Source organism: Siphateles boraxobius, unplaced genomic scaffold (assembly GCF_051911475.1).
Source record: "Siphateles boraxobius isolate OS27281-9 unplaced genomic scaffold, OSU_SipBor_1 24, whole genome shotgun sequence".
Classification (NCBI taxonomy): domain Eukaryota; kingdom Metazoa; phylum Chordata; class Actinopteri; order Cypriniformes; family Leuciscidae; genus Siphateles; species Siphateles boraxobius.
In genome coordinates this window covers 11,594,773-11,612,289 of record NW_027508855.1, presented here as the reverse complement: position 1 = coordinate 11,612,289, position 17,517 = coordinate 11,594,773, and the positions used below count along the sequence as shown (strand labels likewise).

Here is a 17,517-nt window from a genome sequence, read left to right as displayed (position 1 = left end):
ATGACTCAAAAGTCATCCTCAAACCTAGACACGGATATGTTCCTAAAGTGATGGCCGCCCTATTTCCCACGTATCTGGGTTCCCTGGAAAACCCTGGGACTCATTGTGGATGCTTGGCGTGCACGGCGTTGACAAAGGGTTCCCGTAGCGCAAGCTAACTTACGCAATATAAGAGAACCTCTCGTAAGAGAACGTATCGGTTACCTAACGTAACCTCGGTTCTCTCTAGAAGAGGGAACGAGTATTGCGTAACCTGCCGTGCTCGCGCCACGAGCGTCTTCGCTTCAGTCGATGAAAACCAGAGAATACAGCCTACGAGCCCTGCTTATATACGCTAAGCCACGCCCATACTGGCGGGCTTTGACGCTGTGAAGGTGCGAGCGCCCTTCATTGGACGTGACGTCACATCGGGCTCAGTGGTAGGCTGCTGCAGTTCCCGCAGGGCAGCCTATGAGCACGCTAGACAGCTTGCTCTAGGTCTGCTAGCTGCTGCACTGTGTTGACAATGGATACAAAAATTAAGGATAATTTTTTGGCTTCAATATCTCGAAAAGATGAATCTTTCCCGTAGCGTAAGCTAACTTACGCAATACTCGTTCCCTCTTCTAGAGAGAACCGAGGTTACGTTAGGTAACCGATACGTTTTTATGGAAATATTTCATATAATCTAGTTCTCTTGCACATGTCTTCTTCAGATGAAATATATGTGCAAATTAGGACAGTGATGCAGCCGTACGGCTGATCATGAGCGTGATGACAGGAGGAATTATTCTGATACACAGAAGACAATGATGAAGACCGAAGAACTTCAATTCAAAGAACAACAGACAAAAAAGTAACTATGCCTTTATTTTTTCTGTTAAACTGACGCGTTATTTGTTCAGTGACTGTAGTGCTCGTAAATGTAATGGATATATTATTATTAGTTTTAAAATTTTCTTCCATGTTTTTCCTTCGTTCTTGTGAGTGTGTTATAGGATTATATGATTAAATGCATCAAGGTGCCCTTAAATCCATTTCCCTTACGAAGGGAACTCAACGATGCGTCCATCGACGCCATGGGAACGCCCCCAGCGTGACTGCGTCTGAAGCATCTATGTCAACTAGTCCAATGGAATGAGCGTCACGGGCGGGTGACGTCATGACCAGGATATGATAAAAGCACATCCGGTGCAAACCGGCATTAGCTTCTGTTGCCTCAGCAAGCGATCTGTGTCAAACTGTCTGTTATATTTACTGTTGTCTGTCTGATATATATATTTATGGAAACTAAACAATTGCACAAACTCTGTGTTCTCCCTGCTCGCGCTATTTAACGAGTAGGGACACACACGAGCTTTGTGTGATGGGTTTGGGAGTAGAGCATGCGGTATCAGCCTCCGAGGGGGCTGATTGCCAACATTGTGAGAAGCTTTCGCTTCGCATGCTCCGCTCCCGCCTGTCACTTTTCGAGGAAAGTGGCCGGGCTCGCAATTCTCAGGGTGACAGGTCCCGCGTCTGCCGAGGCAGCGCGGAGAATGCATTCCTGTGGATCGCGGATAGGATCTCTTTACGGGGTTGGAGACGGGTCCGCGGATCTTATCTCCTCCCTTTCCACGAGGGATCCAGTGCTCTCTCGCCGGTCTCGGAAGCCCGCGCTGCGGTCTCTTCCGCCCGGGGAGAGAGAGAAATCAATGCTTCAGTGCTCTACCTCCGAGGAGGTAGATGTGCTGGGCATTGAAAGTGACACAATCATGGGGGAAGTGAATTTGCCATCTCTTTCCCCAGCGTATGAGAAATATATATAGCCTATATATATATATATGATAGTTTATATATTATATATAAAATAAAGTGAATATATATAAAAAATATATATAAAAAATAATAAGCTGGTGGAAGTGTTTACTAAGGCTGTAGATAAATTAAATATTTATGGCCAGCAGAAATAAGGGGGCACTCGTCCTAAAAATAAAATAGATTAAACGAGTTTTCTTCCCTCTATTTTTCCACCTCCATCACGGGGCCTTCCATTTTTCCCGATCTGCACAGCGAGCTGTCTAGATCATGGAAAAAGCCTTACTCCTCTTGTCTTTTAGCCCCCACATTCATGTATATTCAGATATTTGGGGGTTAAGAGGGTATGGCTATGGGGCAATACCCCGGGTAGAACAGACGCTTGCGAGCTATCTGTCTCCCGGTTCAGTATCGTACCTGAAGGCGTCGGCTTCTCTCACTAAACCATTAAAGAAAACTATTTTTTAATCTAGTGGGAAAAGCATATATGGCAGTGGGTCTAGCATGGGCCTGCTTGCACACCATAGCAGTGCTACAAGCATATCAGGCTGACCTGCTGCGGTATTTGGACAGAAGTGAGGGAGTTTGGCCCGATGGGGTTTGAGAACTCCGTCGGGCCACAGATTTATCTCTCAGGGATGGCAGCCCTTGTGGTCACTGAGAGACACCTCTGGCTCAATTTGATGGGAATCATAGAGAAAGATACAAGATAATCTCTCCCTCGCTATGTCCAACCCCCTGGGGCTGCTGGGCGTGAGCAGCTCCAGCCGTCTAGTTTCTCATACACAACACAGCAGCCAAAGCCTTCAAAGCAGAAGCCGGATCCGAGGACCGTTCTTCACGCTGAGAAGGCTGCGGCTCAAAAGAATAGGTCTGGCGCCACCGGCGTCAGACCGGTGAGGGCAGCCCCAACCGGGGTGGAATGGTGTACACCTCATTATACGGTGCCCTTTCCATCTCGGTGCCCTCAGGGGACCGTTCTGCCAACCCCGCCACCCTTGGTGCTTCGGGGCGCAGCGGTCTCCAGCGAGCTTCTGGCGCAGCGTCAACTCGACATTGCGTCGGAATGCGCCCTCTGAGGGGGGTTCGAAAACAGTCAGTTCGGGTGGTTCCTGCCAGTATGCTTCAGGTCCCCGAACTGGCTGTCTTTATTACACCAGAGGCCAGCCTCGAGGGGCTGGTTCCCTTGGTAGATTTTCTGGCAGCGCGGAAGCTACTGCCAAATATATCTCTATGGGTCCTGCAGTTAGTAGTAAGAGGCAGATTTGGTTCTCGTCCTCCAGGCTACAACGGGGTGTTGCTCACGTTAGTGCATTCCGAGCAGGCTCTGGTAATGGAGCAAGAGGTAAAGGCCCTGTTAGCAAAGAAAGCTATAGAGCAGGTGTACTCACCCGACATTGCGTCGGGTCTTTACAGTCGTTATCTCATTGTTCCAAAAAAGGATGGAGAGCTGCGTCACATACTAGATCTTCGTCTGTTGGAGTGTTTGGTGCTGGAACTCAAGTCCAAAATGCTGACACTCAAACAGATCGTGACTCAAATCAGATCCGAGGACTGGTTTGTCACAATAGATCTAAAAGACGCATACTTCCATATCTCCATCCTCCCTCAGCACAGGAGGTTCCTGAGGTTTTCTTTGGGGCAAAGAACACCAGTATCAGGCACTTCCTTTCGGTCTAGCTCTATCACCCCGCACATTCACGAAGCGTGTAGACGCAGCTCTGGCCCCGCCAGGCTGCAGTGCATATGCATTCTGAATTGCATAGATGACTGGCTGATTCTAGCGGAATCAGAACAGTTAGCGGTTCGGCACCGAGGTGTCGTTCTCGCTCCTATGCAGATGTTGGGGTTGAGGCTCGATGCCAAGAAGAGTGTGCTTTCTCCAGTACAGAGAACCACTTTCCTTGGTGTGGTATGGGATTCAGTGACGATGCGGGCCACTCTGTCGCCCGTTCGTGTAGCTGCTATCCTAACAGCCACAAAAGAGCTGAGGCTAGGCCAGTCACGCACTGTAAAACAGTTAGAGAGACTGTTGGGTCTTGTGACAGCAGCGTTCAACGGGATAACTTTTGGCCTGCTGTACATGAGACCTTTACAGTGGTGGCTCAGGACCAGAGGGTTCTCCCCGAGGGGAAACCCACTTCGTATGATCAAGATCACGCGGCGGTGTCTCCGCACCTTGGTTATATGGAGGAAACACTGGTTCTTAACCCAGGGTCCGGTGTTGGGAGCTCTTTGCCATCGAGTTGTGATCTCGACAGATGCTTCCCTCACCGGCTGGGGAGCGGTATTGGAAGGCCGCTCAGCTCAGGGCTTGTGGAGGAGTCATCATCTCTCTTGGCACATGAATTGCCTAGAGATGATGGTCGTCTTCAATGCGTTGAGACATCTCCTCCCAGACCTGAGGGGCCATCATGTGTTGTTCTGGCTCAGGGCAGCAGCGTCCAATGTGATACCCTTTGACCTGTTGTACGTGAGACCTTTACAGAGGTGGCTCAGGACCAGAGGGTTCTCCCTGAGGGGAAACCCACTCCTTACGATCAAGATCACGCGGCAGTATCCCCGCGCCTTGGTTATATGGAGGAAACTCTGGTTCTTGACCCACAGACAACACGTTGGTGGCCTCTTATTTTGGTCCCTCAAGAAATTACGCTGTCTGAGGGCAGTGTATATTCCGGGGGGGGGCCAGAATATTGGAGCAGACACCCTGTCGAGGCAGGGGCTGAGGCCAGGGGACTCCACCCCGAGGCGGTGGAGCAAATATGGGAGTTTTACGGCCAGGCAGAAGTGGATTTGTTCTCGTCTCAGCATACGACGCACTGTCCACTCTGGTTATCCCTCACTCAACCAGTCCCCTCGGGGCTGGATGCTATGGTGCAGACGTGGCCGAGGCTACGTCTGTACGCATTTCCCTCCGTTGCTCTGCTCCCAGGAGTTCTGGAGTGAATCCGCCAGGATGGAATAAGCCTATTTAGTAGCACCACCCTGGCCGAGCTGAATTTGGTTTGCGGACCTAATTTTTCTCCTCGACGGACCTCCCTTGGAGGTCCCGATCAGGAGAGACCTTCTGTCTCAGGCAGGGGATGCAATATTGCACCCCCGGCAGGGGATTTGGGAACTGTGGGTTTGGCCTCTGAGGGGGCCCAACTCATAGAGAGTGGTCTCTCAACCGAGGTTGTTTAGACCATTCTAAGCTCCAGAGCTCCCGCTACGAGGAAACTATATTCACTATTTCGAGAGTTTTTCACTTCTTGGTGTTACCAGCGTCAGTGGGATCCGGTTAACTGTTCAGTAAACACAGTATTCGAGTTTCTGCAAGAACGCTTTGTATCAGGTCTATGTCCTTCCACGCTTAAGGTATAATATGTGTGGCGGCCATTGCGGCTTTCCACGCCCTGGTGGGTAGTACATTTTTGGATCGAGACCCCCTGATCACTCGTTTCCTTCGTGGCACTTTGAGGCTGAGGCATGCAACTTGCACTAAGGTGCTGGCTTGGGACCTTGCAATAGTTCTAGAAGGCCTATCTGGGGCTCCCTTCGAGCCCTTAGATTTGGTCTCAGAGAAGTTCCTTTCTTTTAAGACTATTTTCTGCTAGCTATTTCGTCCCTATAAGAGTCAGACCTTCAGGCCCTTTCGGTCCCCACCTGCCTTGAGTGCACCGGGATGGCCAAGGCAATCTTACCCGAAACATGGATATGTTCCAAAGGTGCCTACCATAATTCCGAGGCCTATTGTGCTGCAGGTTTCTGTCCTCCCCCATTTTTCGGACCAGGAAAAGCTGAATCTCTTGTGCCAGTGCGAGCACTGAACACTTATGTTCATCGGACTTCTCTGTCGAGAAAATCCAACCTATTGAGCATATAGATAGTCGAGACTATTCTTCTTGCTTGTGAGTCTTCTGGCCAACCATTTGGTGGTCAGGGCTCATTCCACTAGGAGTATGGCTTCTAAGCGTATTATCTGGAGTTCTCTCCAAGACGTTTGTGATGCGGCGGGCTGGTCCTCACCGCTCACATTCATGAGGTTTTACAGCTTGGACCTGGATGCTGCCCCAGGATCCCAGGTGCTTGGTGCAGTGTGACAACAGGCTGACACTCAGGCATTTGAAAGTCTGGCGCTTTGGGTATTCTCGTTCCCATGGCGTCGATGGACGCATCGTTGAGTTCCCTTCGTAAGGGAACGTCTCAGGTTACTATTGTAACCATAGTTCCCTGAGAACAGGGAACGAGACGATGCGTCACCCTGCCATACTTCCTGCATCCCTGTGATCGGCTTGCTTCGGCAATTTTCGAAGCTAATGCCGGTTTGCACCGGATGTGCTTTTATCATATCCTGGTCATGACGTCACCCGCCCGTGACGCTCATTCCATTGGACTAGTTGACATAGATGCTTCAGACGCAGTCACGCTGGGGGCGTTCCCATGGCGTCGATGGACGCATCGTCTCGTTCCCTGTTCTCAGGGAACTATGGTTACAATAGTAACCTGAGACGTTTTTGTCATTTGCCAGCATTGACAATTTAAAGCTGTTATTGATGTTTGCCAGAGCATAAAACTAGCGATTATTTTCGTCAGTTATGGCTTGTTAGATAGAGCATTCTAACCACTTTGAATCAGACACAGAGATAAAGTAGTGCGTAAGATTAAATTTATTTGAATGAATGAACTAGAGCATGTATTTGAATTAATTATTGAGAAGGGAGAGAGAGAGAGAGAGAGAGAGAGAGAGAGAGAGAGAGAGAGAGAGAGAGAGAGAGAGAGAAAGAAAGAGAAAGAGAGAGAGATGCGTACCTGCGTCTGTTCAGCGGCTCTCTCTCCATTAACAATGAAGCTATGACTTTAATTACTTAAAAATTTAAATGTATCTCCCTCCTTGCTGAGAAATATAAAGTAGCAATTCAGTTACGAAGCTATTTTATTACTAAAAGTCACGGGGCAGTGGCAGTGTTGATAAAAAGGTTTCTGTGTGCCTGAATGTTTCTGTGTGTGCAGCGCGATCTCCGCTCTCTGTGTTCGAGTGACGTATGCGTGTGTGCGCTTCAATGAAAACAGTGCATTAATAAGGGTGATTCAACTGACTTTGAACTACCTGTGCATTTAATATTTTTATTGAGAATCAAGTCTTCAGACAGACCATGGTATAAACTCAATTAATCAATCTTTCTACCATATATAAATTAGCCAATCCAAGTGTGAGGCAAAAGGATCTTGGGTAGTTTACTTTGTGTATTATATTAACAGTTTTCCTCAGGGTACTCAGTCACGTATGAAACCAAAGTCTCGGGGGCTGGGAAGAAATTATCTGCTGTTTACTTACGTTCATCCAAGAGGAGAAACTTTAGGGGAAAATTAGCAGAGTGAGGTAATGTGTTTCAGAAGTTTGCAGCTAAAATGTTCTGCGTATGTGTCTGTGTGAGTTGTGATGTGGTGCTAGAGGGTGGCCCAAAAATATTTCTTTCTCTGTCCTTAATAGAGTGGGATTAAAAAAGACACACCTGTGTTCAGATTTAGCCCCTAAGCAAACACACACATACACACAAATAAGACACACAGGCCCCTCAGCTGCTTCAATTCTGAAGACGCATCTGCGGCCACACACCTACAGGGATTTTCACACTCCTGCACATCCATTGCCTAAGAATAAAACAGCATGTAACTCCCCTGGACACAAATGCTAATTATATTCCCACAATATCCCACAAATTCCGTGTACTATTAAGGAAACAGGCTGCATATCTATACTATGCATTTTACTTCTCTGATGGTGAGAAATTATATTCTTTTACTGTAAGTGTGTCTAAATCACTACACCATTGGTGCATATGTCTTGATAACAGACTCCTTTATCGTGCAATGTTTGCATTTGCATGTAGGCATTAACATGTAGCTAAACAATAAAGTTTGGAGTTGATACGTTTTTTTTTTTCATGTTTTTGAAAGAAGTCTCTCATTCTCACCAATACTGCATTTTGCATACTAGGTCCCCTTTAGTATATTTGAACATGTAATTTAAAATAAATTGTGATGGCAAATCCGAAAGTCTCCGATGTCACATGATCCTTCAGAAGTCATTCTAAAATGCTGATTTGGTTCTCGAGTAGCATTTCTTATAATTATAAATTTTGAAAAGTTTTGTACTGCTTAATATAGGAAACCTTGATACTTTTTCAGGATTTAGTGTTTCCCCTACCATTCAATAGTCTTAATTTGACCAATATATTCAAACTACATCAAAAAATGGAGAACACAGCATCCGAAGTATGCAGTTACAGAAAAAAAGTATTAATAATAATTTTTGCAATTTTACGTTAAAAACAAATAGGCTATAGTAATTGCAACTTTCAGTAGTAAGGTGAATAAATTGTACACTGTATGTACTGCATGTATAGTATTGTACTGAATATTGTATAAATGGTAAATAAATGGTAAATAGACTGCATTTATATAGCGCTTGTATAGTGTAATGAATGTCTGTATATTCCACTTGCATGCTATAAAAATACAGTAGTCCAACTCCAAAAGCCAAAAAGTTTACAGTAAAAAAACTCTAACTGAAAAGCATGTTATAGTACACTCAGAAGAGTTGTGCAACTGCAAAATCAAAGTCAAAATCAAAATCAAAGCATCAATCATGTTGGGTCCAGCCTGAGGACTTTGTCTACATCACAGACATTGTTTACAGTTTTTCAAAATTGCTAAGACACATTTCTTGAAACCTTCACCCATTTTCACACAACATTAAACCCAAATCCAAATTGTCAAACTAAACTCACAGAACGATTGACTCAAAAAGTCAAACAATTGCTGTACTCAAAATAAAACAGTGCTTTCCGATCATACACACATGAATAAATAAAATAAGCACTACAGATCATCCATTAGACACTACATAAAAAAATGAGAAAACAGCATCCAGAACATTACAGAAAATAATATTGTATACTGTAAACAATTTTTGCAATTACATAAAAAGTCTAGTAATTGCAAATGAGTAAAGTGAACATATTGTATACTGTATGTACTGCAAGTAGTATTTTACTGAATAGCAGGCCTACTGAATCTCTGAATATTCAACACTTATCACAAATCTCTTAGCATTTTTAAATCTTACCTTAAAGCTCATTTTTTAGGGTAGCTTTTAGGGTAGGTGTATTTTGTTGCTTTAATTTTAATTTTATATTGTGGATTATTTTATATGGTGTATTTTTGCTGTTTTATTTGTTTCTGATGTACAGTTAAAGGCGCTATAGAAAATAATTTTTATTATTATTATTACTTGCATACTGTAAAAATACTGCAGTCGAACTGCAAAAGCCAAAAAGGTCAAATAAAACTCTTAATGAAAGGCATAGTACGGTACACTCAAATAAGTTGTTTTACTGCAACATCAAGGACAATGAGATATTTTCTGCTTCAGCATCATGTCTTCCTGCTGGCTCTGGCCAGAGGACTTTGTACACATCACAGACAATGTTATCTCCTGCCAGACAAAGCGAAAAACCTTCTAGTCTGACACATCCAACACTGTCCACACCTTGCTCTTTCTCGTCCTCATCCTCCTCTTACACGTACTCTTCCTCCTCTCCCTCTCAGATCGTTTCCATATATTGTTCATTTCATCAGTGCACCTGTACACTCTGAACTGGCTCATATTATACAGTTAGTTTGATCACATCATTAGAAATAAGTGTGAACAATTTTGAATCGTTTGAATTGCAAAAAGAGAGCAGGAGATTTGCAAACAGTGTCTAACTGCCTGAACTTGTTTACGGTTTTGCAGAAATAGTGATTTATTCGACAATTTGGTTTAAGCTATTGAGAATTTGGTTCAGAGAATGGAATTAAAATGTTTCTTCCATGTTTTAATTTGAACAGTAATGGTCATTCTGCAGCATGTTGTTTGACACAAAGTTTGTTTAATTGCATATTTAAAAGAGATTAAATTAATGTTTTATGTCTTCATTTGATTACCAGAAAAAAACACAACAACGAATTTGTGTGAAAAAAACATCATAGAAATATATTTTTTTAAATGTTGTATAAGTTTCATTATTTCAATTAATTAGACATGCTTTTTGATTACTACATTTTTTATTCAACCATTAAAAATGGAGTCCAAAAAACAGGCTGCAGGGGGAACATCTTGTTGATGGGAGGACCCCCATCAATGACCCCCAGTTGGGGATTTCCCATATTAGGAGACCCTTGAAATGTTTTTCAAAAGTCCTAGGAAAATGAAATGCAAAACCACAATTGTACATCGTGCTAGTGATCACACAGTGAAGTATGTTGTAAATAGTTGTGTGATGAGTAAATAAATGTTGTTTATATTTATTTACCAAATGTATGTGCACTCAATGTGTTATTTCAGCTCACTATAGTAATGCACAGATACAATCAACCACTTAATGCACGCCACGTCTATGAAAACACCACATATCCGTAACACGCCCGCTCCGCGACACAAGTCCAACCCATAACGAAAAAATCCTAGGGGAAACAGTAGGATTATTTGATAAAAAAAAAATAAAGTTCAAAAGAACAACTAATTATGTTCAATGGGCAAAGAAAATGGAAAATACTACTTCACAGTATATACTGTAGTGTGAAATAAACAATATAGTATGAAAACCTGGATGCAGCCTTATTCTTTAAACACACTATTATACAGTATGTGTGTATCTGAATGAGCTCTGGGCCTTTAAATACATATACAATTATGTGTAAGATTATTGTGTCTGTAAGCCTCACTGTGCACTGTTCTCTGTGGAGCTATTTTTGTAGTAAAATATTAAATGGTACACAGCTCATACACACACACACACACACACACACACACACACACACACACACACACACACACACACACACACACACACACACACACACACACACACACACACACACAGGGTAAGTTGTAAGTCAGTGTTCTCCCAGGGCCTTTACTAATGTTTCATCTCTCTCCTACACGTCACACAAACACAAATCTACAGGACAATTGGTGATTTAAACCCCGGAGAGCTGTAAAGTATTTCAAAGAGCAATTTATGGCCAGAGTATCCAACACTATGCATGGACTTTATAAACCCATGCACATTCACCTCTCAAAAGTGCTCTGGGGACAAATATTTTTTCAGATCATCCATTGTTATGTATAATTAACTTTCCATATTAATTTGTGATATTGTGCTAATGATTTAATGCTTAAATGTTAGTGCATCTCAGCATAGAAATAAAACTATATGTTTTATACTGTAGGGCTCGATTGCTTTTATTGACCATTTTTAAATGTTTTAGAAATACGTGAAGATACATTTAAACATTATTTTAGTAAAAAAATAAAGTAAAATAAAATAAAAAGAGTATAGATAAGATATAACGTTTTTGTTATATGGCCATGCCCTATACCTGTTACAAGGCTGAAAAGTAAAAGGTGAAGTGTCTAATTTGTATCTGTTGTTTTCCGCAGAAATTACACACATCATGTTGTTCAGCAAACTCTGATTCAACAACTGGTATGTTTCACTACATAAAGTTGGCACATGGCATTTTTTATGTTAAAATTTTTTACTAAAAACATATGTAGATACATTTAAATAAAATATATTAATAAAAGGTAAATAGAAATTAAAAAGCATAATATATGGATAAGATAAACCTATTTTTTGTTATATTACCCAGCCCTGTTAATACTTGTTACATGACTGAAAAGTTAATGGTGAAGAGTGTAATTTTTGTCTGATATTTTTTCTGCAGAAATTACACACATTATGTTGTTCAGCAAGCGTTCAAAACAAGCAAAAGAGTGTAAATATTTCCTCTTGCAATACGAGTGGCTTTAGCCTTGTGTCTAAAAGCATTCGGTTAGTGTGCATTGAGATGTAGCTCTAAACTTTGTGGGGTGAGGGGTTACCCATTCTACAGCAGTATGCTTCAGTGGAGCACTCTGGCATACAACCAATTATCTCTCGTTTTCTCTCTCTCTCTCAAAGACACTCGCACACATAGATGGAGACAGGAATCACTAGCCACTCACGTGTCCTGTTGCCTCTGTCCTATTAACCCGTTCCTCTCCCTCCCTATCAGACTGAGTTTTTGTAAACATGATGCATTAGTTATGTAGGCTAGTATGCAGCCTAGACTGACCACCTCACTGCCATACAGTTTACCACAGTTAATTGTATTATTAAGCAAGCAAGCAAGCAAGCAAGCAAGCAAGCAAGCAAGCAAGAAAGAAAGAAAGAAAGAAAGAAAGAAAGAAAGAAAGAAAGAAAGAAAGAAAGAAAGAAAGAAAGAAAGAAAGAAAGAAAGAAAGAAAGAAAGAAAGAAAGACCATTAAAGTATAAAGAGCACAATTGGCGTGCAAGATCTGCATCTCACACTCCGCCCCGCGGCGCGGGTATAAATACGGAAGTGGATGCACGCACCAGTTGTCTTTCGCTTCGGAGCCGATCGGCGTCGATGTCTCTGAAGAGTGTTGACGTTTTCAACGAGCGAGTGTGTAGGTGTTCTTCTGGAAGTCTTTCCCAGTGCTGGAGGTTCTACAGCGCTGGAGTGCAGCGGTGATCACGAGCTTCTGAGCTCTCAACTGCTGTTTTAACAGCATCAAATTTTTGTGCACTTCTTGGCGGTTGGTTAGAGGGCAAAGAAGTGCTTCACTGCTTCAGTTCACTGTTCAGTGTTGCCGCGGTCATTCCCCTGTGTGTTCCGGCACTGGTGATGGGGTCCTATTTCCTGAAAGAGCAACACGGGTGCGTTTGCGTCATTTTCAAGATGTCATTAGATCCGTGCTTTTCTGGATGCGGTCGTTCCCTTTTCGTCTCTGACGGTCACAATGGTTGCATCACGTGTTTGAAGAAATAAAATATACATTTTTTTGATATTTATATATATATATATATATATATATATATATATATATATATATATATACGTGTGTATGTATATATTCAGCACACTGAAACAGCTTTTGTGAATTGTTCATGTTTTCATTGCGAGAAAATCGTGGTGTTGAGATCAAGACTCACCTTCATGTGTGAAGATGGAGTCCCCATTACCATGCCCCTCATGGTGCCGTGTGGGATGGGTGATCAGAGGACAGGATGCCGATTCCAGCATCGGAGGGTGAGCTGACCTATGGAAATGATGACTCGGCTACGTTATCTCCCTCTGGGAGAACGCAAAGCCTCAGGACCTCAGACCAGCTCTTGTCTGTTACGGAACCAGCAGAAGTTAAGTCTGTTTTCATGCAGAAGTTAGTCCTCTGGATAGTGGTTGCCATCATCTTGGTGAGTTTACCCAAGGTACACCGTGCCCACCTGGGTAGTGAGCCTCTCCAAAGAGAGAGTGTAGCTCCTTCCTGGGCGTTGACACAGGGTGCCTCGCTGACAGATGTTTTAGAGCTGCGGGCTGCGCAACATCAAACACGTTCGCTAGAAAAATAGCCTATGTGTCGCTTCTCCTCCTCCCTTCACATGAAGCCAGTTTCACTGTAAGCCCGGTTCGAAGTGTCGGCTTGCTGCGCCATTCCCCTCCTATTGACTGGATACGTGTGCCATTCTTGCTCCAGTAGAGTTCCTCTTTAGCCGAACCCTGTTGAGTTCCTCACACCCTCCGGCAACGGACGTGGTGGAGCGGCCGATGCCAGGCCTAACACTCATGTTGTGATCCCTACGGTTATCCCATATGTGTATTCTTCCACGGTACGGCTCCCTGTGGTGAGCCCATGTCTTCCCTTGGCAGAGCCTGCTCTGCCGTCACTGTCCGCTGTGTCTCCCCCCTGTTATATGCTGGAGCCACCTCAGTGACATTCCACATGTTGTACTGCCCAGTAACGCCCAGCCCATATGTGTATCCTCCAAATGTTACTTCCCTACACGTTACTACTTCTCGGTTACACATGTAACCCTCATTCCGCTGACTCCAGGCTCCGCGCGGCTCCTCAGCAAAAAACAAGATGACAGGCTCCCTGAGCATGATCTTCCAAAGGGGCCTCAAGATTATTTCAAATGATGTAAACAAGCATTAAAATAAGCCAAAGCAACTATTAATCTAGATATTTCATATTTTAATTCACCCCTGAATAAACCTGGATACATGTCTGATTGTAAAAGTGTGGTTTCTAGAAAAATCACACAAATTATTAAAATTGCAAAAATCCATGGCCAGATTTATAATGTGTATACGTATTTCTAGTTATGCCAAGCTCCAAAATATTTTATGGAGTAGAAATTTAGAATACAAATATGTTTTTAAAATCCTTATCCAGTAAATCACAAACAACCAAATATGAGGTTATCGAATATTGTTTAATCTTTTGACAACCCTAATTCAAAGTCTTCTGAACTATACAATATTACTATGATGCTTTATTATTTTTTTTGGTTGTCGTTGTACATGGAGCTCAATAGTGTCTGCCATTCACATTCTAGAGTGCCTCAGAGATTCTGCTAAACTTCTTTAGCAGTGTTCAGTGGAAGACAGAAAATCACTTTGGAATGACATGAGCGTGAGTGAACAACTCCTTTAAGTGAGTGAGATAGTATTTGTGCCATTATCACATTTAATCACATTATCATATTTAGGCCAAAACCCAGCAAGTGTGTGTGACGTCTGTGCTCTACATACCCTCTATCTCTGCTCTCAATGACCCATAGACTTCTTTAATTTTATTTCCCCATATTTTCATTAGTTGTGGCTGTACAACCGGGTGAAATACATTCTGCCTGCTTGTGTGTGGCAGTAAATCAATACAGTGAGCGTTAGTCTTCTCTCCTCCTTTCTGTAGCTGTCATCCCTCAACTCTCTCTTTCTCTCTCTCTCTCTCTCTCTCTCTCTCTCTCTCTCTCTCTCTCTCTCTCTCTCTCTCTCTCTCTCTCTCTCTCTCTCTCTCTCTCTCTCTCTCTCTCTCTCTCTCTCTCTCTCTCTTCGTTTAGATTTCTCGGGGGTTATAACAGTTAGACTGATAACGCCTGACCTGAAGGTCACCTGCCGCAAACATCCAAAGGTATTACAGCATTCTGAAGAGATGCAGTCAACAATACAAGCTGGGGAGAGTGTGTTGTGATAGGTGACACAGAGGATCTAATAGCTTAACTATCTCACTATTGTAGACTTGTGATGCCATATCGCCATTGTGTTTAAAACACCACTCTGAAAAGAAGAGGGACAGATGTGGACCATTTCCACAAAGTGTAGAAACGTATTCCTGTGATGACAAAGCTGAATTTTCAGAAGTGCCACATGATCCTTCAGAAATCTTTCCAATATGCTAATGTGGTGCACAATTATCATCAATTATTATTGGTGCTTAATTATTAATAACGGTTCCTATTATTATCAATGTATAAAATAGTTTTTGCTGTTTAATATTATTGTGAAAACTGTAATCTTTCTTTTCAGGATTCTTTGAAGAATAGTCAATTCAAAAGCATTTATTTAAATCCGAAATCTTTTGTAATATTATAAAATTCTTGCAATCTTTTTTTTATCTTTCTTACTTTAATTTTGAATTGTAGTGTATCAAGGTTTCCACAAAAATATTAAGCAGCGAAAAGAATGTATTGTAAAAAACTAAATTTCAATTCAACAGATTTTGTAAAATTTTGAGATTATATGATTTCAATTGTAGGATACAGTCAATACCCCTGAGATGTGTCAGATTCAAAGCCCCTTCTTGAAGGGGATACAGACATTTGACATGTTTAAAACTAGCTATTTTTTATATAACATACAAAAACAGCATATATTATCTAGTTCTGCAACAACAACACATAGGAAAAAAGTAACAGAACACAAAGTGTAACGTTTTCATGGAAGATGCCACAGAACAGTGAGATAAAAAAGGAAGGCATGTCACCCCTCTGTTTATTTAATGCCAAAAACACAACTTTCTCTTCTTCTCTCACTGGTTTTTGCCACGGCAGAACGTGTGATCAGAATAAACAAATAAAACCAACTCTTTTTTCTCTTATTATTCATCTTCTCTCCTTCCATCTCTCCTGTCAGCGTGTGACTCACAGCAACAACTGAATCAGAGAAGCATTTAAGTGCAGGAACCAATTTTCCCCATCGTATAAAAACCACATGAGTATGAGAGCCGAGCAATTACCGGCGACGATGACAGCTTTAGGGTGACGCTCGGGTCATAAATTTCTCACTCCGCATGCCGTTGGGAGATTTCTACATGCTTTGGATATCAGGACGGACTCTCATAAATCGCGGAAACGTCTATTAGAATTCCCATTCCGGCGTTCCTCTCTCCTAACCCATCTCCTCACGCTGCCTGGGGAACTAACCTAGAGCGGTGCTAACGGCGGCGCCGTCATGAGGGTGACTGCTACGGGAAGACGAGGGGGACTGCGAGGAGCTAATTTGCACAGGAGGAGGACAGGGGGGCTGAGGAGGCTGCCGAGGAATCGCTGAATGGTCGAGAAAGCAGAGGAGATGTTGGAGACGCAGCGAATGCGCCAGAAAATCCACGGAGGAGGACTCGAGAGGCCTAATCAATCAAAGAGTGTGTGCGGTGATTAAAAAGCACTCAGGTGGAATTTGTTACAGTGAAGAGTTTTCTCTCCTCAAAGGAAGAAAAAGAGCAAGTGAGTGGCAGAAACTGAAATAGGAGCCCAGATTACGAAGCCTTGGAACTAATAATTTCTTCTAGAACAGTACCCAAAACTCCCAACACACAGTTGGGGGTTAACATGTGAAATTTCAAGTGATGAAGTATATATTCTGAGACAGAGCATAAAATATTATTGATTTTACATTGATTCTTTTGATGACAATTAAGCATTTTTCCCCACGACAATGATTCTCTTGACTGTATTTCAGTATTTTGTACTTTAATATAGTTATGCAATTATTATTACAATTTCCATTTATCATATTTTACTTTAAGCATGCTATCACTTTAAAATTGTTTGCCTTACAGTAATGAGAATGAAATCTTCACAATATGGTAATGAGAACTGAGGTGAAGTGTGCTTAATTATGAAAATTATGTCACAGACTACTTTTTTAAACAAAATATAATTCCTTGTTTCTATATTTTTAACTTTTGGGTGAAATGTAATCAGGTTTTTTGTGAGATTTATCCAAAATGCCTGAAATAGTAACGATAAAATCATACAGTAATAAAATAATTAGCGATTTATCCACATGAACTTGATTTGGAAGACTAAGCAGGGAATGACATCATAACAGTACTTACTTCTCATTGGAGGAGCTGGCCTTCCGCTGGCAGAACATGGACAGGGAGGAGGAGCCAGGCACTACTTCTTGCTTGATTTCCCACGCTGCCAGATTACTGGGCTTCACCACCATGAAATGAATGCCTTCCCCATACTGGACTCTAAGGAAATCAAGCACACAGGATTTGAGCCTAAACAAGACCAGTGTTTCCCCCACAATGTATTCATCAGCGGACGTGCCGCTGCAAAATTTTTCCATAATCAGTATATCACGACATTCACTTCATTCGCTTACACACCTAAAAACACTGAGACATGGCGACCGGCGGCGCTACATGCGTTGGCTCTGAATCCACTTGTTAACAAGAAAGGAGGAAAGAGCCACATATGGAAATATTTTTGATTAGGCTAATGTCATGTTGACATAAGGGGCCATTCACATAGCGCGTTTTTTGCGCATGCAAATTAGTTATTTCAAATGCGGCAAGCGTTCTCATAATAGAAGCGACGCGGCGCGCTTGGAAAAACGAGCAAACTCTGGTAATGGTTG

At 42.5% G+C, this 17,517-nt stretch overlaps 1 protein-coding gene across 1 annotated transcript in view; it reads right to left on the bottom strand.

Moving 5' to 3' along the window:
- Window positions 1–17,517, bottom strand: part of LOC143749079 (transmembrane protein 132C) — a 381,695-nt gene that overhangs the window by 140,616 nt on the left and 223,562 nt on the right. The window contains exon 3 of the mRNA XM_077241521.1: window positions 16,988–17,128. Within this exon, the coding sequence (XP_077097636.1) occupies window positions 16,988–17,128 (141 nt within the window). The remainder of the gene's footprint in view (window positions 1–16,987; window positions 17,129–17,517) is intronic.